Consider the following 27,238-nt stretch of genomic DNA (forward strand, 5'->3'; position numbering starts at 1 on the left):
ACATCCAGGTCCTCGTGGGACATAGTTGCTGCAGGCACTGAACACTTCGCAGGAAGGAAGGGCTGGATCCCACAGAGGCCTCCTGGGTCCCCAACTCAAAGCTGGGCTCTGTGTGAGGAGGGAAGGCAGAAATGAGTAAGACCTGCTCCCAACACCTCCCAGGGAAACTTTTCAGTCCACTGGGAGAGCTGTCGTTGTTTAGTTGCTAAGTCATGTCCAACTCTTTGCAACCCCATGGATTGTAGCTCACCAGGCTCTTTCATGCTTGGGCATTCTCCAGGCAAGAATACTGGAATGGGTTACCATTTCCTTCTCCAAGGTATCTTCCCCACCCAGGGATTGAACCCACGTCTGTTCCATATCCTGCATTGGCAGGCAGATTCTTTACCACAGTGCCACCTGGGGAAGCCCTGCCAGTGGGAGAGACAGACCCTTTAATCCCCACCAGCCATAAAAGCCTATTTCAAGGTCAACTCTCTGCTTCCCCAGGCAGACGGACTTCTAAGACTAAAATCCTCAAACACTGAAAGTCAAGGCTGATGTAGACCCTTTAAGACAAAAACTCTCAGACTGTTAGACTCTTTTTAATAATATAAATATTTTATGTGCCCTTTACTACTCAAGTGAAATTTGTAGTTAAGAGAATCAACCCACAAAATTTAAAAAATAATAATAATGCTTTACAATATGGAGGGAAAAGGAAACTATAAGAAGATAACGTTTCTTTAAGAATGTAAATGCTCTGCCGTGACTACACTTGAAGTGGCAGTGGTACTGTCAGATGCGGGACCAGGTGGGAGTGCTCTCTGCTGCACACCTGTTGCATTGGCCCTTCCCCACCAAAGTCACGATCACTACCAGCGATGCGGCTTTCTGCAATGGTGAGTCACATTCAGTTCCCCAGAAACGAAATAGAAATCTTCCTCTGATTTACTTTCATAGAAAATTACATGGGAATTAAAAATTGGTGGTGGGGGGATGGCGTTTTCAGTTGAGCTAAAATACCTGTGGCCCTGTGAGAGTCTGGGCTCAGATCATTTATAAGTAGGTTTTCAAGTGTTCCACCCACATGGACTTGCAGCGGGACGTTGCAGTCACGTGACACCACTTCACTGTGGGGGACAGGCGGGTGTGTTTCCAGTATATCTGGTATGTCCGGCCCGCAGTCACGGGAACCCAGAAGCGCTGCTCCAAATGGTTGTGGAAATCAGAAGTGCCCCAGCAAGTTTCCGGAGTGTTCCTCTGGGGAAGTACCTGCTCTGTTGAGAATGGCTGCCTGAAGAGGCCAAAGTGAAGGGTGCCGGCAGATGAGGCTGGGCCAGGGTTCTAGGCTCAGCACAGGAGCCAGCCTCTGCTTCCGGCCCCTGGAGTTCTGCAGCTGAGGGGCGGCTGGCAACCAGGAGGCAGGGTCTGCTGGCTTCTGCTTGGGGCAAAGGCCTGGGAGGAGCTAGTGAGCATGGAGGGTGTGGAGCACAGCGATCACAGGGGATTCAGAGGTGCCATAAAAGTCATCATGGAGCACTTGACCATTTGGGAGTCTCTTAAAACGTCTGCGGGAATTTCAGAAACTGATCTTTATAAGGAATGTGGCAGAATGTATTGGAAAGAGTGTAAAGGCCTCTGTCAGACTCCCTGGGCTTGAATCTCAAGTCTTCCAAATTCCTGGCTGCCGGACCTTAGGAATGTAACCTAACTTGTGAACTTGCTTTTCCTTCTCCATAAAGCAGCCAAAACTGTGCCTGGCCCATGAATATCGCAGCAGCACCCAGGAACCAGGAAGTCTGTGGGCAGCATTGCTTCTAAGGTGGTGGGTCCCGACCCCTAGGAAGGGTGGCCAGGAAGTTCTCCACCTTCAGCAAAGATGAGTCCTGCACCGCTCCCAGCAGGTCAAGGTCAACACTGGCCCCTGTAACTGTGAGCTCTTTCACCAGCTGTGTGGCCCTGAATAAGCTCCTTAACCTCTTCTTGCCTCAGTTTCCTGATCTGTAATGGGACTCCCAGGGCTGAGCTGTTAGGACTGCAGTGAGGCTTAAATGAAGCAGTGCCTGTAAAGAGCTTGCTACTTGGTAGGAAGAGCTAATGAATGGTATTTGTGGTATAATTTCAGAGCCAGAATGAACCTCAATGGTAAGCCCAGACCCTGGATTTGGACTTGACAGAGGAGAAGATGCCAGGGGAAAAAAAAGGTCAATGTTAGTCGTTCAGTGGTGTCTGACTCTTTGTGACCCCCATGGACTGTAGCCCACCAGGCTCCTCAATCTATAGGATTCTGCAGGCAAGAATACTGGAGTGGGTAGCCATTCCCTTCTCCACCCAGGGATCGTGCCTGGGTCTCCTGCATTGCAGGTAGATTCTTTACTCTCTGGTAGAGACACCAGGGAAGCCCAGAAAATGCACACCTGTACTCATTAAGGCCCTTCCTGCCTTTGGTGGTGCCGGAATACAGCCAGGCCACCTGATTTCCCATCTGCATTTCATTCACCAGCCTCTGCAGAGAGAGATTGGGAAACATCTGATGGGAAGGTGTGTGGTGATCAGAATCAACTCAGAGGAGACAGTACAGTCTTTCCTGGAACAGCTCAGTAGGCAGGCAGCACAGTGCTTCTGGGAGCCACCCTGGAGGGTGAGATCCAGGGGCTTCTAAAGCAAATCTGTCCTAGGACCCAAAGGGCTGAATGTCTGAAAAACAACCAGAGCTAGGTATTGGCAGAATCAGGCTTCAGGAACCAGAGAATCGCAGTTCGTCCGCTCAGTGTGGATTAGATCAAGAGGAAAGCCTGGGCGAGTGTGGGGTACAGAGATAGAAAACAAAAAGCTTCCGAAATCCTTGCGACATGCAGACGCGTGGGGCAAATGGTTCACTGTTTGCAAAGCGGCCTCTCTCTCCCTCCCCACTGGCCTTCTGTCTCCCTGCTCCCGCTCCAGGCTGCCTCCACCCCGGCTCCCCCGGCTCCAGTGACATCTAACAAGATGGCAGATTCATCCTCTGTCCCCAGTGCTAGAAAGCTGATGGTCCAGGCAAGTGTGCTACTGTGATCAGCGAGGTGGGGATAACTTCTGGGTAACTAGAGGCTTGCCTGGATAGCACTTGCATCTGCCTAGCATGACAGGTTAACTAACCTAGCTTTCTTTCCTTGAGATGGGCTTTCTCTTTGGTTCAGGGCAAAGGACATCTGAGTCAGAAGGACATGGTAGTAAGTTTTCCTTAGTATAAAGAAACAGATGATCAGAGAGGTCAGTAAACTTGTTCAAGAACACAGAGCTTGAATTTGAACCCAGACCTCTGGGTTCCAAGGCAGCTAACCAGTACAGCCACCTAGTGTGGCAACAGGTTTTCACTGAGATGGTCCTTCTGCCTGGGAGGTCACGTCCTTTCCCTTTTGCTTTTGTGCTGGGGTTCATTACTCATTTGTTTGTTTTAATTTAAAAGATTATCTTTAAATCATTTCAAACTTTAAAATCGCAAGAATAGTTACAAAAAACTGCTGTAAACCCTTAACCCAGGTTCACTAATTTTAAAACATTTCCCACATGTTTTACCATTCTCTTCTCTTTATATATAGTAGCTTCAGGTATTGCGACTGTATTAAATTTTTTGGATTTGAGAATTCAATACTATTTACAGAAGAGAATCCTCTTGTTCTTGGGATTACCTTGTCATCTCCAACCGTTCATCATACGGTAGTGTGTGTGTGCACAGACATGCATATACATGCATGCTAGTAGGTGATGAAGCATATTGCCCAACTATTATGTTGAAAAGTTCCTTGGACTGATTCTTCTTCTCCCCTTTAACGCAGTTATATTATCTGTTTGAAGTATGTTTGAATTCACTTGTTTTCTTTTCACGTGGTTTTAGGGCTTTCCTCATTTGTTCATTTAATTTTATTTTTGAATATACAGAATATTAACATTATTCTAAAAGTCTAAACCATATAAAAAGGTCGGTGAAGAGAAGTGCTATATCCTACCCCCCAATCTCTTCCATTCTGTCCTCCTCCCTCCCCTGCAGGTAACCATTTAATTAGTTTTTAGTTTATCCTTTTTTTTTACAAGGACCCACTGGCATTCACACTAGGAACATATGAAGATGACTGTTTCTGTACAACCAGTAGAGTGTCCTGTAAAGCTCTCACATTTTTGCCAACCTGATGAATAGGAAATGGTAGTCTTCATCCAAATGGTAATCTCAATGTAGTCTTAATTTGCATTTTTCTTATCAATGAGGTTGAACATATTTTCATATGTTGAAGCACCACTTATTAGGGATATTAGCTCTTTATCAGTGACGTTTCTTGCAAGTATCTTCTCTCAGATTTTCACTTCTGTTGACTTTGTTTATGAATTTTTGACCAAGCAATTAAAAATATTTTATATGGTCAAACTTCTCAGTCCTTTAAAAAATTTAATACAGACTTTTAGTCATGGTAGGGAAGACTTTTTCTCTACCTAAATTACAGAGAAATTTACCTGTGTTCTCTTCTAGTACTTATATAGTTCTTTCTTATTTTTCATTTAGGTCTCTGATTCTTAGTTTATTCTTATGTGTGAAGAATGAGTCTAATTGTATTCTTTCCAAATGGCTATTCAGTTGTCCCAATATTATTTACTTAAAAGTCTTTATCAAATATTGAATTTCCATTTGTATTTGTATTGATAGACTTTCTAACCTATTTCATTGGTCTTCCTATCTATTCATATTCCAGTACCAGAGATTTAATTACAGTGTCTGTGCAGTCTGAGTTGACATCTGATTGGGCTGGTCCCCAATCCTCCACCCCCTGCCCCCACATCTTTTCTCTTTTCCGTGTTTTCCTGGCTACTCTTGAAGGTTTATTCTTCTGTACAGACTTTGGCATCATTTTGTCTATCTCCAGAAAAAAACATTTGCTAGTATTTGTATTGGAATACAATTAAGTTGATAACTTAGGGAAAACTGACATCTAGATGAGGTTGAACATCTTATTCAATAAGGAATATTTTTGCATTTGTTGAAGTCTGAACCACCCGTATGGCAGAAAGTGAAGAGGAACTAAAAAGCCTCTTGATGAAAGTGAAAGAGTGAAAAAGTTGGCTTAAAGCTCAACATTCAGAAAACGAAGATCATGGCATCTGGTCCCATCACTTCATGGCAAATAGATGGGGAAACAGTGGAAACAGTGTCAGACTTTATTTTTCTGGGCTCCAAAATCACTGCAGATGGTGACTGCAGCCATGAAATTTAAAGACGCTTACTCCTTGGAAGGAAAGTTATGACCAACCTAGATAGCATATTCAAAAGCAGAGACATTCCTTTGCCAACAAAGGTCAGTTTAGTCAAGGCTATGGTTTTTCCAGTGGTCATGGATGGATGTGAGAGTTGGACTGTGAAGAAAGCTGAGCGCCGAAGAATTGATGCTTTTGAACTGTGGTGTTGGAGAAGACTCTTGAGAGTCCCTTGGACTGCAAGGAGATCCAACCAGTCCATTCTAAAGGAGATCAGTCCTGGGTGTTCTTTGGAAGGAATGATGCTAAAGCTGAAACTCCAGTACTTTGGCCACCTCATGCGAAGGGTTGACTCATTGGAAAGGACCCTGATGCTGGGAGGGATTGAGGGCAGGAGGAGAAGGGGATGACAGAGGATGAGATGGCTGGATGGCATCACTGACTCGATGGACGTGAGTTTGAGTGCACTCCGGGAGTTGGTGATGGACAGGGAGGCCTGGCGTGCTGTAGTTCATGGGGTTGCAAAGAGTCGGACACGACTGAGTGACTGAACTATAACTATATGAACTATAATTTTGTATCTTTAAGGAATATTTTCTAATTTTCTCTGTATCAGTTCTGCACATTTCTTGTTTATTTCTAAGTGCAATATCTTTTTGATTTTTTTGGATTTTCTCTTCCATTGTGTGTTCTAATTGGTTGTTGTTTGTATATATGAAGGCATTGCTTTTGTGTGTTAACTCTGTATTCTGGTATCTTGCTGAAATCTTTTATTGAGTTTGTTTTATCATTGATTTGCTTCAGTTATGCAAGTACATTACATGTCATCTGCAAATAGAAAGAGTTTACAATTCTATGTCTCTGCTCCCTCTTGTCTAATTGCATAGTCTAACACCCCCAATGTGAAATGGTAATGAATATAACGAGTAGCCGTGTCTTACTCTTGATCTTAGTGGGAATGCATTTAGTGTTTTCTTATTAAAATGCTGACTTTACACATATATATGGAATCTACAAAAATAGTATAGATAAACCTATTTGCAGGGCAGGAATTGAGAGACAGGCATAGAGAACAGACATGTGAGCACAGAGCTGGGGGAAGCGGAGTGGGATGAATTGAGAGTAGACTGACATATATGTACTACCATGTGAAAACAGATAGCTAGTGGGAAGCTGCTAAACAGCACAAGGAGCTCAGCTTGGTGCTCTGTGGTGACCCAGAGGTGGGATGGGGGGCGGTGGGGGTGGGAGGGAGGTTCAAGAGAAAGGGGATATATGTATGCATATGGTTGATCTGCTTGTGGCTCAGCTGGTAAAGAATCCGCCTGTAATGAGGGAGACCTGGGTTCAATCCCTGGTTTTGGAAGATCTCCTGGAGAAGGGAAAGGTTACCCACACCAATTCTGTGGCCTGGAGAATTCCAAGGATCATGTAGTCCATGGGGGTCGCACGACTGAGCGAATTTCACATAGTTGATTCACTTGGTTGTTCAGCAGAAACTAACACAACATTGTAAAGCAATTATACTCCAATAAAAAAAGATACTGATTTAGAAAGGTATCAGATCAGATCAGATCAGTCGCTCAGTAGTGTCCAACTCTTTGCGACCCCATGAATTGCAGCACGCCAGGCCTCCCTGTTCATCACCAACTCCTGGAGTTCACTCAAACTCACGTCCATTGAGTTGGTGATGCCATCCAGCCATCTCATCCTCTGTCGTCCCCTTCTCCTCCTGCCCCCAATCCCTCCCAGAATCAGAGTCTTTTCCAATGAGTCAACTTTCGCATGAGGTGGCCAAAGTACTGGAGTTTCAGCTTTAGCATCATTCCTTCCAAAAAAATCCCAGGGCTGATCTCCTTCAGAATGGACTGGTTGGATCTCCTTGCAGTCCAAGGGACTCTCAAGAATCTTCTCCAACACCACAGTTCAAAAGCATCAATTCTTTGGTGCTCAGCCTTCTTCACAGTCCAACTCTCACATCCATACATGACCACAGGAAAAACCATAGCCTTGACTAGACGGACCTTTGTTGGCAAAGGAATGTCTCTGCTTTTGAATATGCTATCTAGGTTGGTCATAACTTTCCTTCCAAGGAGTAAGCATCTTTTAATTTCATGGCTGCAGTCACCATCTGCAGTGATTTTGGAGCCCAGAAAAATAAATTCTGACACTGTTTCCACTGTTTCCCCATCTATTTGCCATGAAGTGATGGGACCGGATGCCATGATCTTCATTTTCTGAATGTTGAGCTTTAAGCCAACTTTTTCACTCTCCACTTTCACTTTCATCAAGAGGCTTTTTAGTTCCTCTTCACTTTCTGCCATAAGGGTGGTGTCATCTGCATATCTGAGGTTATTGATATTTCTCCCAGCAATCTTGATTCCAGCTTGTGCTTCTTCCAGTCCAGCGTTTCTTATGATGTACTCTGCATATAAGTTAAAGAAGCAGGGAGACAGTATGCAGCCCTGACATACTCCTTTTCCTATTTGGAACCAATCTGTTGTTCCATGTCCAGTTCTAACTGTTGCTTCCTGACCTGCATACAAATTTCTCAAGAGGCAGATCAGGTGGTCTGGTATTCCCATCTCTTTCAGAATTTTCCACAGTTTATTGTGATCCACACAGTCAAAGGCTTTGGCATAGTCAATAAAGCAGAAATAGACGTTTTTCTGGAACTCTCTTGCTTTTTCCATGATCCAGCGGATGTTGGCAATTTGATCACTGGTTCCTCTGCCTTTTCTAAAACCAGCTTGAACATCAGGAAGTTCACGGTTCACATATTGCTGAAGCCTGGCTTGGAGAATTTTGAACATTACTTTACTAGCGTGTGAGATGAGTGCAATTGTGCGGTAGTTTGAGCATTCTTTGGCATTGCCTTTCTTTGGGACTGGAATGAAAACTGACCTTTTCCAGTCCTGTGGCCACTGCTGAGTTTTCCAAATTTGCTGGCACATTGAGTGTAGCACTTTCACAGCATCATCTTTCAGGATTTGGAATAGCTCAACTGGAATTCCATCACCTCCACTAGCTTTGTTTGTAGTGATGCTTTCTAAGGCCCACTTGACTTCACATTCCAGGATGTCTGGCTCTAGGTCAGTGATCACACCATCATGATTATCTGGGTCATGAAGATCTTTTTTGTACAGTTCTTCTGTGTATTCTTGCCATCTCTTCTTAATATCTTCTGCTTCTGTTAGGTCCATACAATTTCTGTCCTTTATTGAGCCCATCTTTGCATGAAATGTTCCTTTGGTATCTCTAATTTTCTTGAAGAGATCTCTAGTCTTTCCCATTCTGTTGTTTTCCTCTATTTCTTTGCATTGATCGCTGAAGAAGGCTTTCTTATCTCTCCTTGCTATTCTTTGAAGCTCTGCATTCAGATGTTTATATCTTTCCTTTTCTCCTTTGCTTTTCGCTTCTCTTCTTTTCACAGCTATTTGTAAGGCCTCCCCAGACAGCCATTTTGCTTTTTTGCATTTCTTTTCCATGGGGAGGTCTTGATCCCTGTCTCCTGTACAATGTCACGAACCTCATTCCATAGTTCATCAGGCACTCTATCTATCAGATCTAGGCCCTTAAATCTATTTCTCACTTCCACTGTATAATCATAAGGGATTTGATTTAGGTCATACCTGAATGGTCTAGTGGTTTTCCCTACTTTCTTCAATTTAAGTCTGAATTTGGCAATAAGGAGTATAAAAATATGTATATTTAAAGAAAGGGAAAGTCACTCAGTCGTGTCCAACTCTTTGTGACCCCATGAACTGTAGCCTGCCATTGTCCTCTGTCCATGGAATTTTCCAGGCAAGAATACTGGCGTGGGTACCATTCCCCTTTCCAGGGGGTCTTCCCGACCCAGGGAACAAACCCAGTGTCTCCTGTATTGCAGGCAGGTTCTTTACCTTCCGAATCACTAAAGTATCCCTCAGTTCCTTTCTCTCAAGACATATGCTGTTGTTGTTCAGTAGCTCAGTCGTGTCCAACTCTTTGCGACCCCATGAATCGCAGCACGCCAGGCCTCCCTGTCTATCACCAACTCCCGGAGTTCACCCAGACTCAACGTCCATTGAGTCAGTGATGCCATCCAGCCATCTCATCCTCTGTCATCCCCTTCTCCTCCTGCCCCCAATCCCTCTCCGCATCAGAGTCTTTTCCAATGAGTCAACTCTTTGCATGAGGTGGCCAAAGTACTGGAGTTTCAGCTTTAGCATCATTCCTTCCAAAGAAATCTCAGGGCTGATCTTCAGAATGGACTGGTTGGATCTCCTTGCAGTCCAAGGGACTCTCAAGAGTCTTCTCCAACACCACAGTTCAAAAGCATCAATTCTTCGGCGCTCAGCCTTCTTCACAGTCCAACTCTCACATCCATCCATGACCACTGGAAAAACAATAGCCTCGACTAGACAGACCTTTGTTGGCAAAGTAATGTCTCTGCTTTTGAGTATGCTGTCTAGGTTGGTCATAACTTTCCTTCCAAGGAGTAAGCATCTTTTAATTCATGGCTGCAGTCACCATCTTCAGTGATACTTTAAATGTGTTTAAACATATTTTTTCTTTGTCCACATGTGTACCCTTTCCAGTGCTCTTCATTCTTTTGTGTCCATCCTACTTTCCATCTAGAAGCATCTTATTTCTCTGTAAAGAACTACTTAAAATTTTTTAGTAAAGGTGGTAAGCTTCCTCAGCTCTTATTTCTCTGAAATATCCCTTTGTTTTGTCTTCAATTTTGAAGGATTTTTTTGTTTTTTTGCTTTCTGAATGATATGACATCCCCGCCCCCAACCCCCAGCACTTTAAATACATCTTTCTGTTGTGTTTTGACTTGGATGATTCCTTCTTTTTTCAAGTTTTTACTTAGAAATAATTTCAAACTGACAAAAGTTTACAAAAATAGTAATGTTTCCATAGACCTTTCACGGTGCTTCCACATATCACATACCCGTAGGACAAGGATCAAAACCAGAAAATTGCATCAGCACAGTATTACATTGATATTACTCAATGTATCGGTCGTCCCCCTCTTCCCGTTCAACCACGCTTGTCACCAGTAGCAATGACAGTGATTTATTACAAGAGGGGAACCTGGGGAGGATTAGGGGGAGCCCTCCCACCCCTTTCTGTGGGGTCTGGGTGCCCGAGTCAGACGCAGCTTGGCTCCTGGGAGTGCACCCTTAGGTCGGATTCACAACCTTGCCCAGGAAGAGGCTGCTCCACGTGAAGTCGTCGAAGATCATGATGATGAAGGGCCGGTTGAAGCGGAGGGTGAGCGGCCTGGGCGCTGCGCTCAGGCTGACCCGGGTCGGGGCATCTGCCTCCAAGCCCTTCTCATCGACCTGCAGTGCTGCCTTATGGACCACCTGGTGGGAACAGACCCGGCGTGGAGGATGAGCACCTGCTGCGTGGGCGGAGCTTTCTGAGCTCCTCCCACCCTCAGTTTTCTGGACTGCGAAGCTGAGGCTCAGAGACGGGCACTTAGTGATAGCTCATCTATGCGGCAGCCCCGGACCAGCACCGGAATCTGTCCACCTCCCGGACCCAGGTCACACCTAGGCTGCCTCCCTAGAAAACCGGCAGGTGGCGCCCACCAACGGAGATAAAAGGACTTGGGGCTTAAACTGGAGTTCAGCATCCATATTGGGCGTCCCTTACTGGGTCCTGGGCTGGTGGACGGAGACCTCGTTCCCTCTTCATTTTGCCAGTAAATACGAGGGTTCGATTTGTGCAAAAGGTTTGTACCCACTCTGTAGGGGAAAGGGTCATCTGTGACTTCTCAAACATCCCTAGTTATAATCAAAATTAGAAGATATTCTCAAGCCAGTAAAACTCTTGAGTGGCTTGTATTAAAAGCCTTGGACAGATCAGAACTGGCTGATTAAATAACACTACCTATGGGATAGGATGGCTTCCCTGGTGGCTCAGTGGTAAAGAATCTGCCTGCCAATGCAGGAGATGCAGGTTTGATCCCTGGGTGGGGAAGAGCCCCTGGAGAAGAAAATGGCAACCCACTCCAGTATTCTTGCCTGGAGAATCCCGTGGGCAGAGGAACCTAGCGGGCTCCATGGGGCTGCAAGGGGTCAGACATAACTTAGCAAGTAAACAACAGCAACGAAGGGACAGGACTCTCCTGGATGGAGCAGCTGGGAATCAGAGGCTCAGCACACTCTGTAACGAGCCCCACATGGCTAGGGAGAAGCTGAGCTGGACTAGGAACCCCTGCAGTGTGTCCTGGGAATGTGAGGTTTTGAGTCATATGTTATTCTATTTACTGCCTCTGTGACCTTCACTCTCCCAGAGATTCCTCCTCTGAGAAACTGGGGTTGCAGCCACCTTGTAAGGAGGTAGCAGTTTGACTGAGTCCTTCACACACAGGCAATGTTGAGCGCACACCATGTGCCAGACATCACAGTGGTCAAGATCTGTGAGCGTGAGGGCAGGGGCTACTCTCACTCTCCTGTCCCCTCTCTTTTTTTTTTGTCATCCATAGGATGGTAAGATCCTGTGAGGGCAGGGCCTTGTCTGAGGCATCCCTAGTATCTAGCACAGGTGGGGGCACATGGAACATGTTTAGTAATATTTTCTGAGCGACAGAACCTAAAGCTGAAGGGTGGCGATTCAGTGTGATCTCATGCAGACCCTTCCTTTTGCTGGCAGTCCTGCCGTGATGACTTTGTCTTCCACAGAGCCCCTCTGTGTGGCCTGGCAGAACAGGTGGACACTGGACTGTGCTACTGCTTTGTCTCCAGCTTCCTGTGTGACCTTAGGGAGGTCACGTTCTTGCTGAGCCTCCGTTTAGCCTGTTGTAAACTGGAGGCTTGGAGAAGACCTCTCAGCCTGGGCTCTAGTGACCTGTTCATGGATGGGCTCTGTGTTGCTTATTATTGTTTGTACTGTGAATTTTGGTAGAGGGGGAAGGAGGGGCTGTAAAGACACCTACCTTTGACACCTTCGGCAGGGCCTCTTGGGTGATGCCTGAGAAATGTGTCCGGTTGCTGAGCAAGTCTGCAATGCCCATGTCCCCCATGATGCCCCCAAGGTCGTAGGCTCCAGAGATGGAGATCTTTGGGATGTACAGGTCCACCTGGCTGCTCGGGTAAGCAGATGGGGTTAGACTTTCCTGGGCTGGGCCTGGTCAGCCAGACTCCCCTTTCCCCTGGGAGGCCCTGCCTCCCTGATGGACCTGCTCTTTGGGGATAGGGGAGGGGACAGGGCAGGCGGCAGCATCTGCCTCTCCCTGCAACACACAAGCAGCTTCTTCTTTGGGCCTCTGAATTGCAAAGTCCTTTCTTCTCAGCTCTTTCTTGGAGCTGATTCCACTCAATCCAGCTAAACTCCTGGACCCTGAAGGAAAGAATCCCTAAAGAAGTCCTTGTGGACAAGAGAAATAAAAGTGAAAATAAAAAATAGGATCAAATAAAACAGAAGTTTTTGCACAGCAATGGAAACCATAAACAAAATGAACCTATGGAGTGGGAGCCAATATTTGCAAATCGTGCTACCAACAAGGGCTTAATTTCCAAAATATACAAACAGCTCATACAACTCAATATCAAAAAACCAAATAACTCAATCAAAAAAATGGGCAGAAGACCTATATAGACATTTTCCCAAAAAAGACATACAGATGGCTAATAAGCACATGAAAAGATGCTCAACATTGCTAATTATTAGAGATATGCAAATCAAAATCACACTGAGACATCACCACACACTAGTCAGAATGGCCTTCATTTAAAAAGTCTATATATAATAAGTTTATAAATGCTAGAGAGGGCATGGAGAAGAGGAAACCTTCCTACAGTGTTGGTGGGAATATAAATTGGTCCAGCCACTATGGAAAACAGTATGGAGTTGCCTTAAAAAACTAAAAATTTATCATATGATCCAACAATCCCACCCCTGGGCATATATCCAGAGAAAACTCTTAATTTGAAAGGATAGCTGTACCTCTATGTTCATTGCAGCACTCTTTACAGTAGACAACACACCCTAAGTGTCCTTCAACAGATGAATGGATAAAGAAGGTGTGGTGTATATATACAATGGAATATTAGTCAGCCATGAAAAAGAAAGAATTAATGCCATTTTCAGCAACATGGATGGACCTAGAGAACATCATAGTGAAATAAGTGAAGTGAACATCAAGTGAAATAAGTCAGAGAGCAAAAGGCAAATACTATACGATATCATTTATATGTGGAATCTAAAAAATAATACAAATGAATTTATTTATAAGGCAGAAAGAGTCTCACAGACCTAGGAAACAAACACTGTTACCAAAAGGGAAGGGGTAGGGGGATAAATTAGGAGTATGGGATTAACAGATACACACTGCCATATATAAATTAGATGAACAACAAGGATTTACTGTATAGCACAGGAACTGTATTCATTATCTTATAATAACCTATAATGGAAAAGAACAATAAAAGGATATATATAACTGAATCACTTTGCTATACACCTGAAACTAACACAATATTGTGTATCAACTGTACTTTAATTTTAAAAAGAAAAAAAAAAGACCTGTGGAACCTCAAGCATCCCCTGGGAGAAATGGAGGAGTGGAGGGAACAGGCAGCTGGGAGCAGCGGTCCTGGCCCCAGCCGTGCTGCTAATGCTGTGTGGCTTTAGCCAAGTCCCATCCCTCTCTGAGCTTGTCCTCATCTACACCACATGGGGGAGAGAAGATGCCTGAAACCCTGAAGTCAGTGCTAAGGCACGCACTGTCCATTGCGGGAGGGAAGGCTGGAGAGCTGCTCTGCACTGAGCACAAGCCACCCTGGGGAGGCCTGGAGGCTGCCAACCTGGGGAACTGAGGCGGAGTCCAAGGCCAATGAGATGTGGGACTTATCTAGATGAGCAATGGCAACAGAAGGTAAGGGAGGCAGACCCATACCGGGCAGCTCCTGGTTCACCTTCCTGACCTCCTTTACCTCGCCTAAGCTGCGCAACCTTACAAAGTGGAGTCAACATCGTCAATTTCCAGATTGAGACTGAATCTCAAAGAGAGACTGAGGAATTTCTCCAAAGTCACACCCCTGGGAAGCAGCAGGACTATGATTCTTCAGGACTTGTTGCCTTGGAGCCCCATCGCCCTACCCGAGAGCTGTCCCCATGACCTGCCGGCAGCAGGAAGGTGACAGCTGAGCAAGGGGACACCGGGGGAAGGCTCTCGAGAGAGCACCTTGTGAGTAGGGCCCAGGGGCTTCCAGTGGGAGGTGGGGTGTCAGCTGGGCTCTGAAGGATGCTGAGCTCAGATCCGTTGGAGAGCATGGTGGGGAAGGGGCGGTGATGCTGGGAGTGGTGAGAAGTGACCGCGTGAGTGTGAAGGTGAGGAGCTGTGGGTGACATCATTGGGATAAAGTAGATGCCCAATCACATATGATGTCTAAAGGTGCAAAGTTTTATCTTGAATGTTTATTTTTTAAAAATCTAGACGAAAATGGCACATGTTACTGGTGAATGTTGTTTTAAATATTTTAGTTTAGAGATTATTTTTGGAGTAAAGAGAAAGGGTATCCTTTGTCTCATTTTCAATACATCAGGGTTTAGAATTTGAATCAGAGCATTATCACCACCTGGTGGGGCTGTACCTGAATTGCAGGGTCCCTTCGAGGGGTGAGGGTGAGGTAGGGATGGGACGGTTGACCAGAAAAACTGGCAAATGGGTCCCTACTATTGACCAAACATGGGGTTTCCCCAATGGCTCAAGCAGTAAAGAATCCACTTGCAATGCAGAAGACATGGGTTTGATCCTTGTGTTGGGACGATCCCCTGGAGGAGGAAATGGCAAGCCACTCCAGTATTCTTGGCTGGAAAATCCCATGGACAGAGGAACCTGGCATTCAGGGGGTTGCAAAGAGTCAGACACGACTGAGCACATGATGGATGGGTGGACGGATGGACCAAACACGGGCTCACATGCACACACCCTGGAGGGAGGGATGGTTGGTCCAAGATCACTAAGAATGCCTTCCATGGCCCCCATGTGGCTCTGGGGATCTCTCTGGAACACAGAGCTGACCATAGCTCTCTTTCCTGAAGGAGAATGCCCTAGGACCTCCTGTCCACTCTGGAACTGGATTAACCTCTCCAGAAGCACCAGCACTCAGCAGCTCTCCAAGAGGATCATTTATAATAAAAAGAACCCCAAACCATGGAACACAAAGCCTATGTCCATAACAAAGTAGAAGAGCTTCTTTCTAGATTTTTCTGCCTGCAAAATTCTTGGATTACCAAGTTCATCTGAGAGGGATTTGGCTTATCCTCTGCTGCTGATGGTGCTCGGGTCCTGGCCTCCCTGACTTGGCTGGTGCTGTTACCCCTTCCACCCGCGATCCTGGGTGCTTCATGCTGACTGAACTTCTACTCAGGCTTAAGGCTCAGTTCAAAGTGAAAGCCTTCTGCTCTGCAGCCCCTTCCCCAGTTTCCTGGGGTAGAGTCCAGTTTCCTACCCTCTCCCAAGTTTTATACGTTATGCCTCTCCTTCCCTCTCTTGCCCTGACAGAGCTTACGTCACTGTACCACTAATAATTCCACTAGAATCTTCTTTCTTCTCTAGAGTACATCCCTTCTGCTTAGCCTAGCGCATCGTACATAGCAGTTGCTTCCACATATGGATACTGAATGAATGGATGGATGAATGAATGATGTGGTGCCTGCCCCACGAGCCTTCTCGAGAGACTCTAGATCCAAGGGTAGCCTCCTTCTCCTACAGCCCCTCTCCCCCTTGAGTCTGCATACTCTCCCCCACCAGTTCTCCTGTTGATTGGTTCATGCACAGACAAAACCCCCGTCTCCCAAGAGTGAAGACCGTCTTCTCGAGAACATCTGCTCCCTCCTCCAAGGTGAGGATCAGGGCTGGACACAAGCTTGACTGTAATTTTGATTTCCCTCTAGCTCAGGGGTTCCTGGGAAAAATGAGTTTATTATGTACTTATGTCCTTACTTTCTTACTTGTTTACTGATTGGTTGATTGATGGAAGAAGCATTAGATCCCTCAAGTGATTTAACCATTCATAGGCTTTGTGTGTTTCCCTGATAGCTCAGTTGGTAAAGAATCCACCTGCAATGCAGGAGACCCTGGTTCGATTCCTGGGTCAGGAAGATCTGCTGAAGAAGGGATAGCTACCCACTCCAGTATTCTTGGGCTTCCCTTGTGGCTCAGCTGGTAAAGAATCCACCTGCAATGCGGGAGGCCTGGGTTCAATCCCTGGTTGGGAAGATCCCCTGCAGAAGAGAAAGGCTGCCTACTGCAGTATTCTGGCCTGGAGAATTCCATGGACAGTCCATGGGGTCGCAAAGGACTGGACACAACTGAGGGACTTTCACTTTCAGGCTTTGCATTGGTTCCAGGGCGGGTACCGTGGTCAGTAGTTTCATTATGTATTTTTTTTTTCCTAATTTTATTTTATTTTTAAACTTTACATAATTGTATTAGTTTTGCCAAATATCAAAATGTATACATATCATTATGTATTTTTATGGTCTCTCAGGAATCTTTAGCAGTGCTTGGTGGCAGGTAAGCAAGGTAACAGAATGGATCAGTGTGGGCTTGTGAACTCAGTTTAAGAAAAAGATGAAAGATGTGATAATACAGGGGATAGCTATCAACTTCCTGATTGAGAAGGACCTCCCTTTGTGGAATGCCCCAGAGCATCCCAGTGTCAATCAACAGGTGGATAAACAAGTGTGACTTTAGGTCAGAGAACCCAGCACACAGGGAAACAATAAGCCCTGGAGGGCAAGTGTAGGGGTAGAAGGATAGCTAGATGGGTCCCTTTTCTACTCACCCCACTTTCTGGGAACTGCAGAAACTCAGTTGGCTAAGGGCTTACCTCATGGTTAGGGACTTGGACCACCTCTGAATGGTGTCCCGGCTCAGCGCGGTGATGACCGAGTCCATCTTCCCCTTGACTGGGAGCACGAAGAAGACAGTCTCATTGCCTGTATAGTCCAGCTGTACCAGCTGGCAGGGGAGCACCGAGTCGTTCAGGTACTTGATGGTGTTCGACTGGAACATCATGGGCACCTGCACCGTGGTTGCCTCGTTCACATGGAAGTTTTCTTCTCTGGTGCTTTCCAGGTCGAAGGAGTGCGCCCACATGCCTGGGGACAGGAGGGACGGGGAGGGGAGAAAACAGGCCCGTGAGAGCAGGAGGAAAGCACAGCTTGGGTGGCATCAGAGCACCAGGGCTGACCACCAAACAAATTACTCAGTGGCCTCCTCCACCTGGAAGGTCCTCACCAGAGCTGCTGCAATTTTGTGCTAGGATGTGAAACTCCCAGAGGTGTAAAGCCTGCTCCATCCTCCTTTGGGATACACTGAGGATTAGTATGCTTTCTGAGACTGACTTCTAAAAATGGAAGGAGAGAGAGAAAACAGAGAATGCCAGTCCTGGGATTTGGGAGTGGGATTCAGTACACTAGACTTTGGATCGAGTGGATCTTGGCTTGGAGGGCTCTGGAAGTAGTGCTGGGGGAACTGATCAACCATTCCATCCTCACCCCCTGATGTCCTGGCCACAGAAGCACAGCAGGCAGCCTGGTCACCCAGTCAGTCGTACCCACTTTCCTGCAGGCCCCTCCTCCCCTCCTGAGTGGCCCCAAGGGCCACAGCACATTTCCTAGAGACAGGATCAGGGTGAGATGAGTCCTTCAAGGTCTCAGACTCCCATCCCCACCTGGACTCATATTCCCTTCACCACATTCCACAACAGCATCATGCAATCTGTTTGTTCCTCTTGTGATGGGGAACTCACTACTGTAATTGATGGGACTTTCCATTACTGGTTAATACTGGTGGGAAGGAAGTTGCTCCTTGTGAAAGTCACTCAGTCATGTCCGACTTTTTGCGACCCTATGGACTGTAGCTCACCAGGCTCTTCTGTCTATGGAATTCTCCAGGCAAGTGTACTGGAGTGGATAACTGTTCCCTTCTCCAGGGGAATCTTCCCAACCCAGGGACTGAACCCAAATCTCCCGCATTGAAGGTGGATTCTTTACATCTGAGCCACCGGAGTTGCTCCTTAGAGGAAGCCAAAGCCTGCCTGTTGGTAATACCTGCCTGCTGAGCCTGTTCAGCCCTTGAGTTTATTCCAAGCAACTCCAAGTCCTCTTGGAGATGACAGGTTTTTGGATATTTAAACATGGGTTGAGTCTCACCAGGGCCTCCTTGGCTCTAGGCTGTCTCCCCAGGTCTGGAGATGAATGAGGACCCTGAGTCCAGAAGATCCCAAGTGTTCTGGCTTCCCTTGACCTCCAACCCAGAAACCCTTGTGAGGTTACTTTTGCCAACTGAGGCTGCCTGAAGGTGGCCAGAGCATAGCTCCAAGCAGACATTCTCCATCCATCCACCTGTGGGATCTCTGGACCATGGGCAAAAACTCTTGGTTCTGAGGCAGCCTCAGCACCCTGGAAGGGCTTCTAAGGGAGATGACAGGCAGAAGCCAGAGGATGCAGGGTAACGAGCAATGGATACAGATCCTGGAGACTCAGGGACTGCGCCTGGTCCATCTCCATGACTGAGGCTGTCTCACAGCACACGAGATAGTTTATGCGCTCTCAAGCCATCCTCTGGGCTTACTTGATGATTCAGTGGTAAAGAATCTGCCTGCCAATGCAGGAGACATGGGTTTGATCCCTGGGTCCAGTAGATCCCCTGGAGAAAGAAATGGCAAACCACTCCAGTATTCTTGCCTGGGAAATCCCATGGACAGAGTAGCCTGGCGGGCTACAGTCCATGGGGTTGCAAGAGTCAGACATGACTTAGTGACTAAACCAAAACAAAGGAAGTCTGGACTCCTCAGAACTAAAGGGGTGTGTGTTTTGTGGCCAATGGCTCCAACTCACAGCCAAAAAATTGTGGATGAAATATTTTTTAGTGCTAGGTTTTCCATACTTAAAAGTTTGCTGTGTGCTTTTTACCGAGTATTTCTTTTCTAGAAGCAAGTGTATCGTATATCCAGCTTGGTAGAAAACCAAATTTAGAATGCCATCTAACTTCTACTTTAAGGGATTTTTCTTCTTGAAAATTCTTAGGAATTTATGAAGGGAAATTGGAGACAGCAAGGATGAATCCTTGGAAGATCTTTTAACAATATTTCTAATGTTCTCTGAAAAAGAGCTGTTAAGACAATTCACTAAGTAAGAAACACGCCAGGGACACCGTCCATGTCCTAAATTTAGTGATGAGAGCTGCACCATTCTTCATTTGTATTATTATCCTGGCTTGCTGGAAACATTTCAAAGTATCTTGAAGCTTAAACAGGGCCTTATTAATTAGCTTTGCTTTATCATAGAACATCTGTGTATAATCAAGCAACCCACGCTCCTGTCAATGTCTGCTCTTCTTTCAGATGTTCAAACTCTTTCTGATTTTATTACCAGGAAATATTATTTCCTATGAACTCAGCCCCATTGTGGTCATGAGAATGCTTAGAAATTGTGAGAGCAAAGCCCTGTGTCAAATGATACCCTGTCAGCCCCTGTCCTGCCAGCCGTCTCTCAGTCTCCCTTAGGCTCAAGAGGGTCCTCCCTCTACCAGTGTTGCAGAACTTCTATGCAACCACTGCTGAGTTCCTTGCATGTGCCAAGCACCATGCAAAGACACTAGGGTGCCCAACGAGCTGAGGATGCCATGCACGAGAGTGCATAGTCTAGTGGGAGACATGGCCTGGAGAATTCACGGGAGCATCCAGGAACATTTCCAGGCAAACATTCCTAGACTCCTTGGTCCTCCCATGGGCAGGTGTAAAGAATACTGTCTTTTGATTGGGATCACAAAGGATCCTGAATAGCCAAAACCATACTGAGAAAGAAGAGAAAGCTGGAAGCATCACACCTCCTGATTTCAAACCATATTATAAAGTTATAGCAATCAGAACTGTATGGTACAGGCATAAAAACAGACACATCAACCAATGGAACAGAACTGAAAGCCTAAAATAACCCTTCACATATATAGTCAGCTAATATATGACAAGGGAACCAAGAATACTCAGGGGGAAAAAATAATCCCTTCAATAAATGGAGCTGAGAAAAGGATATTCATGTACAAAAGAATGAAATTGAATGCCTATCTTACATCATTCACAAAAACTAACTTGAAATGTGTTAAAGTCTTAAACAGAAGACCTGAAACCATAAAACTCCTAGAAGAAAATTTAGGGGAAAAGAAGCTTTTTGATGTTAATCTTAGCTATGATTTTTTTTGGAGGGGGGGTAAGATAGCAAAAGCACAGCAACAGAGAGAAAAATAAACCAATGGGATCACATCAAACCAAAAAGCTTCTACATAGGATATAGTCAACAAAGAAAAAAGGCAACCTATGGAATGGAATTAAATATTTGCAAAACATATATTAGATAAGGGGAGTAATATCCAAAAAAAAAAAAAGTGAGAAACTCATCCAACTCAATATCAAAAGAAGCCTCAAATAATCAAATTTAAAACTGAGTAGAGGACTTGAATGGATATTTTTCCCCCAAAGAAGATAAAATGTAAATGGCCAATAAGTACAAGGAAATGTGCTTAACACCACTAATCACCAGGGAAATGCAAATCAAAATCACAATGAGATATTGCATCACACCTGTCAGGATGACTATTATTAAAAAGAAAGCAAGTGCTGGTGAGGATATGGGGAAAAGGATGTGGGGAACCCTCGTGCCTTGTTGGTGGGAATGTAAATTGGTGCAGCCCTTATGGAAAACATTATGGAGGTTCCTCAAAAAATTAAAACTAGAACTACCACATGATCCAGCAACTCCATTTCTAGGAATTATCAGAAGGAAATGAACCCACTATATTGAGGAGATACCTGCTCTCCCATGCTCACTGAAGCATTATTCACAATAGCCAAGATATGGAAACAATTTAAGTATCCACTGATGAATGAATAAAGAAAAGTACATTTATATTCGCACACACACACACACACACACACACACTGACTGGAATATTATTCAGCCCTTCAAAGAAGGAAACGTTGCCATTTGTGACAGCATGGATGAATCTTGAAGGCATTACACTCAGTGAAATAAATCAGACAGAGAAAGTTAAATATTACGCTGTCACTTGTATGTGGACTCTAAAAACACAGAACTTACAGAAACAGGGAATAGAATGAGGGGAGAAATGGGTGAAGATGGTCACAGGTACAAACTTCCAGTTACAAAATGAGTAAGTTTCAGGAATCTAATGTACAGCTTGGTGACTACAGTTAATAACACTTTTGGGGCTTCCCTGGTGGCTCAGTTGGTAAAGAATCTGCCTGCAATGCAGGAGACCCAGGTTTGATCCCTGAGTCGGGAAGATCCCCTGGAGAAGGGAATGGCAACCCACTCCAGTATTCTTGCCTGGAGAATCCCATGGGCAGAGGTGCCCGACAGGCTACAGTCCATGGGGTCGCAAAGAGTCGTACATGACTGAGTGACTAGCACACTAACACTAACATAAACTTAAAAGTTGTTAAGAGACCAGATGTTGAAATTCTCAAAACACACACACAAGTAACAAGCCTAAAATTTGTGCTGTTTAAGCTACCAAAGTTTAGTATATCCCCAAGCTACCTGTTCATAAAAATGATTGGGGGAGGGGCCCTTGTTAAAAATACAAATTCTAGAACATTCTTGCTGCAGTTTTACTCCAGTAGATCTGGCATGGACACCAGGATCTGTCATTTTAACAGGTCTCCATGGTGATTTTTATGGATACGCACTTTGGAAAATTTTGCTCCAAGTTGGTGAGGAGGGGCTGCGGTTTGACTGAGAGGGGTCTTGGTCACAGCTGGCTTGGGAAGTGTTTAATAGGCTGTCTGGAAGTTCCTGAGAGTGTGGGCTATCTGTCTGGTTCTAGACTGTATTTTCAGCCCCTGACCAAGTACCTGAATCTCAGTCAGAAGTTGGCCAATATCTGTAGACCATGAGGCACTCAGAGGGTTCATGGTTACATGTGGGCCTTAAACCAACCTGCAAGAGCATGGGCAAGCTGTTCTTCTGAGTGTCATTTTGATCCTTGGTGAGGGTGATGTAATTCACTTTTCTAATAGGATCATGGTGAAGATGGAGACTCTTCAGACATGCATGTGCTTTATAAGATCAAAGACTTTGCCTAAGAGTACACTCTGGGCTTTGATGGCTTTAACTGAATGGGATGGGTGAGGGGTACCTTTAAAAAAGATGTAGTTGACCAGGATGAGTGTGGCTGAGCTGTCTGACTCCGAGAACAAGTCCACAATGTTCCCTTGTGTCTTATTCTTGATATACTCGTTGATTTGTCTGCTGGCTCCTGCCCAGTCCTGAAAATCTGTGGTCAAGGCCTCCAGCTCGTAGTAGTGCTTGGTGTCTGCTGAGAATGACTCCAGAAGCTCCAGGCTGTGGTCAAGGAACAAGGCATTGCCCATGGTCATGTCCAAGGTGGTGTTTGACTCCCTGAGGAGGTGGTGGAGATGCCGGAAGGCCCGGTGGATCTCAGCTTCGGACATCTCAGTAAGGTTGAAGCCCAGGCCTTGGAGAAGCTGCTCCCGTGTGTAGCCTCTGGCGCCCAGGGACAGCATAGCTAAGGCCGTGGAGATGCTCACAGGGGAGATGAAGACATTCTTGCCGGGAGCTGAGGCCACTAGGTGCTTATACAGGGTAAAGGCAAAGTCAACATTGTTTGGAGCCAAGTCCCGGTGAGGGTTCCTTGTGCTCATGTCAGTGTCAGAGCCCTTAGCCTGGACGGTCCAGAGCCCACTGGTAGACAGCCAGAGGAGACAGGTGTACAGGGTGGGTAGCATTGTCCAGGATGGCCAGGTCCTGCAAAATCAGAAATGCTCATTAGATGATGTGGGTCCTCCGAGGCAGTGGGCATGGTAAGCAGTAGGCAGAAGCCCTAGCAAAGACCCCACTCAAGCTCCAATTTCTTCTTTTACATTGGCTGTGTGGCCTGGGGCAAGTCAGAACTCTGGGCCTTGATTTCCTCTCCTGAAAGTATGAATTGCACCTGCTGTGATTTTCAAATACCAAACCATGTGCCCAAAATATGGCTTCAGGTGACAACAACAAAGTATAAAGGATTATTTTGATTTTAGGTGGGCAGAATAGATGCTTAGAAAGGTTAACTACCCACTCAGTTAATACATTCAAAGTACTGAAAGAAAAAACTATCAACCAAGAATACTCTATCAGTCAAAACTGTCCTTCAAAAGTGAGGAAGAAACTAAGACATTTCCAGATAAACAAAAGCTGAGGTAGCTTACCACTAGACCTCTCCTATGAGAAATGCTAGAGGGTGTACTTCTGGTTAAAATGAAAGAACCATAGAAAGTAAATAGATTCTGTAAGAAGAAGTAAAGATCTCTGCAAAAGGTAAATACATGAGTTAGTATAAAAACTAGCATAATTTTGACTTGTAATTCCACTTGTTTATGTTTTATATATGATTTAAAAGAGTGACACATAAAATATAATTATTCATGTATCTTTTTGGACACACAATGAATAAAGATGTAATTTGTGACATATAACTGAAAAGATATGGGAATGGAACTATATAAGAGCAGTTTTGTATGTTATTGAAGATGATCTGGCATAAAGTCAAATGACAGTGTTATAACTTTACCATATTAAATGCAATTTCCATTAAAACCTGAAAAGATATAGAGTGTGCACAGAGATGAGCTTTCCTGCTAGCTCAGCTGGTAAAGAATATGCCTGCAATGCAGAAGACCCCAGTTCGATTCCTGGGTCAGGAAGACCTGCTGGAGAAGGGATACACTACCCATTCGAGTATTCTTGGGCTTCCCTGGTAGCTCGGATGGTAAAGAATCTGTCTGCAATGTGGGAGACCTGGGTTCAATCTCTGGGTTGGGAAGATCCCCTGAAGGAGGGCATGGCAACTCACACCAGTATTCTTGCCTGAAGGATCCCATGGACAGAGGAACCTGGCAGGCTACACAGTCCATAGGGTCACAAGGAGTTGGACATGACTGAGCACCACACAGCACATGCACAGAGGGAAGTGGAAGGTAATTAAACTCCTTCCTTTGTATTAAGGAATATAAATCTTCCCATGTAATTCAGAAAATCAACTAAACACACAAAAATATATTAGTAATGCAGGAAATAAAGGACAAAAAAACTATAAGGCATATAGAAAACAAATAGGAAAATGACCGAGTAGTTCCTCCATATGAGTAATTAATGTAAATGGATACAATTCTCCAGTCAAAAGACAGAGATTGACAGAATGGATTTTAAAAAAAGAAACAACTATATGCTCACTACAAAAGATTCACTTTAGATCCAAAGGCACATATATGAAAATGAAAGAATGGAAAAAGATAATCCATGTAAATAGGAACCAAAAGGGAGTACAGCTAGCAGAAGAAAGGAAACAATAAAAATTAGAGCACAGATAAATAAATAGAAGTTAGAGAAAATCAATGAAGCCAAAATATGATATTGTGTAGTATTATAACCATATATTCGGAGAAGGCAATGGCACCCCACTCCAGTACTCTTGCTTGGAAAATCCCACGGATGGAGGAGCCTGTTAGGCTGCAAGCATGGGGTCACTAAGAGTCAGAGATTGAGCAACTTCACCTCACCACTTTCACTTTTCACTTTGATGCATTGGAGAAGGAAATGGCAACCCACTCCAGTGTTCTTGCCTGGAGAATCCCAGGGACGGAGGAGCCTGGTGTGCTGCCATCTATGGGGTCGCACAGAGTCGGACACGACTGAAATAACTTAGCATAGAATAGCATAACCATATATTAGGATATAATTATAATAAAATCTAATCTTCAAAAGGATTAATAAAATTGATAAGCCTTTAGCTAGACTAATTCGACAAAGAGAGAGAAGACTCAGATTACCAAAAGCAGAAGTGAAAGTAGGGGCAGTATTACTTATCAGTTCAGTTCAGTTCAGTTCAGTTGCTCAGTTCATGTCTGACTCTTTGCAACCCCAAGGACTGCAGCACGCCAGGCTTCCCTGTCCATCACCAACTCCTGGAGTTTATTCAAACTCATGTCTATTGAGTCAGTGATGCCATCCAACCATCTCATCTTCTGTCCCTTTCTCCTCCCGCCTTCAATCTCTCCCAGCATCAGGGTCTTTTTCAAATGAGTCAGATCTTCACATCAGGTGGTCAAAGTATGGGAGTTCCAACTTCAGCATCAGTTCTTCCAGTGAAAATTCAGGATTGATTTCCTTTAGGATGGACTGGTTGGATCTCCTTACTGTCCAAGGGACTCTCTAACTCCACAGTTCAAAAGCAGCAATTCATCAGTGCTCAGCTTTCTTTATAGTCCAAATCTCACATCCATACATGACTACTGGAAAAAACACAGCTTTGACTAGATGGATCTTTGCTGGGTAAGTAATGTCTCTGCTTTTTAATATTCTGTCTAGGTTGGTCATAACTTTTCTTCCAAGGAGCAAGCGTCTTTTAATTTCATGGCTGCAGTCACCATCGGCAGTAATGTTGGAGCCCAAAAAACTAAAGTCTGTCACTCTTTCCACTGTTTCCCCATCTATTTGACATGAAGTAATGGGACCAGATGCCATGATCTTAGTCTTCTGCATGTTGAGTTTTAAGCCAACTTTTTCACTCTCCTCTTTCACTTTCATCAAGAGGCTCTTTAGTTCTTCTTCACTTTCTACCATATGTGTGGTGTCATCTACACATCTGTGGTTTTTGATATTTCTCTTGGCAATCTTGATTCCAGCTTGTGCTTCATCCAGCCTGGCATTTCTCATGACATACTCTGCATATAAGTTAAATAAGCAGGGTGACACTTTACAGCCTTGGCATACCCCTTTCCCAATTTGGAAGCAGTCTGTTGAAGAATGTCCAGTTCTAACTGTTCCTTCTTGATCTGCATACAGATTTCTCAGGAGGCAGGTCAGGAGGTCTGGTATTCCCATCTCTTGAAGAATTTTCCACAGTTTGTTGTGATGCACACAGTCAAAGGCTTTGGCATAGTCAATAAAGCAGAAATAGATATTTTTCTGGTACTCTCTTGCTGTTTTGATGATCCAATGGATGTTGGCAATTTGATCTTTGGTTCCTCTGCCTTTTCTAAATCCAGCCTGAACATCTGGAAGTTCATGGTTCACATACTGTTGAAGCCTGGCTTGGAAAATGTTGAGCATTACTTTGCTATCATGTGAGATGAGTGCAATTGTGCAGTAGTTTGAGCGTTCTTTGGCATTGCCTTTCTTCAGGATTGGAATGAAAACTGACTTTTTCCAGTCCTGTGGCCATTGCTGAGTTTTCCAAATATGCTGGCATATTGAGTGCACCACTTTTACAGCATCATCTTTTATGATTTGAAATAACTCAACTGGAATTCCATCACCTCCATTAGCTTTGTTCATAGTGATGCTGCCTAAGGCTTCACATTGACTTCACATTCCAGGATGTCTGGCTCTAAGTGAATGATCATACCATCATAGTTATCTGGGTCATGAAGATTTTTTTGGTATAGTTCTGTGTATTCTTGCCACCTCTTCTTAATATCTTCTGCTTCTGTTAGGCCCATACCATTTCTGTCTTTTATTGTGCCCATCTTTGCATGAAATGTTCCCTTGATATCTCTAATTTTCTTGAAGAGATCTCTAGTCTTTCCCATTCTGTTGTTTTCCTCTATTCTTTGCAATGATCCCTGAGGAAGGCTTTCTTATCTCTCCTTGCTATTCTTTGGAACTCTGCATCCAGATGAGTATATCTTTCCTTTTCTCCTTTGTCTTTCACTTCTCTTCTTTTCACAGCTATTTGTAAGGCCTCCTCAGACAACCATTTTGCCTTTTTTGCATTTCTTTTTCTTGGGAATGGTCTTGATCACTGACTCCTGTACAATATCACGAACCTCCATCCATAGTTCTTCAGGCATTCTGTCTATCAGATCTAACCCCTTGAAGCTATGTCACTTTCACTGTATAATAATACCTTTATTGACTATGCTAAAGCCTTTGACTGTGTGAATCAGAACAAACTGTGGAAAATTCTTCATGAGATGGGAATACCAGATCACCTGAACTG

At 44.7% G+C, this 27,238-nt stretch overlaps 1 protein-coding gene across 1 annotated transcript; it reads right to left on the minus strand.

Moving 5' to 3' along the window:
* Positions 1–10,376: 10,376 nt before the first annotated feature.
* On the minus strand, positions 10,377–22,985 carry SERPINA6 (serpin family A member 6). The gene is made up of 4 exons (XM_005896204.3): positions 22,376–22,985; positions 17,043–17,313; positions 12,140–12,287; positions 10,377–10,562 (listed from the first exon to the last, which is right to left on the minus strand). The coding sequence occupies exons 1-4, from the start codon at positions 22,983–22,985 to the stop codon at positions 10,377–10,379; spliced, it is 1,215 nt and encodes a 404-aa protein (XP_005896266.2).
* Positions 22,986–27,238: the final 4,253 nt, after the last annotated feature.

The sequence above is a fragment of the Bos mutus genome, chromosome 21 (assembly GCF_027580195.1).
Source record: "Bos mutus isolate GX-2022 chromosome 21, NWIPB_WYAK_1.1, whole genome shotgun sequence".
Lineage (NCBI taxonomy): Eukaryota > Metazoa > Chordata > Mammalia > Artiodactyla > Bovidae > Bos > Bos mutus.

Bases quoted from the DNA above. Each gene is read 5' to 3' on its own strand.
- SERPINA6 (XM_005896204.3), bottom strand. From the start codon at position 22,985: ATGCTACCCACCCTGTACACCTGTCTCCTCTGGCTGTCTACCAGTGGG. The intron at 17,314-22,375 runs GTACCCCTCACC...TCCTGTCCCCAG, and splicing joins CAACTACATCTTTTTTAAAG to GCATGTGGGCGCACTCCTTC. The intron at 10,563-12,139 runs GTAGGTGTCTTT...TGTTCCCACCAG, and splicing joins CCCTGCCGAAGGTGTCAAAG to GTGGTCCATAAGGCAGCACT.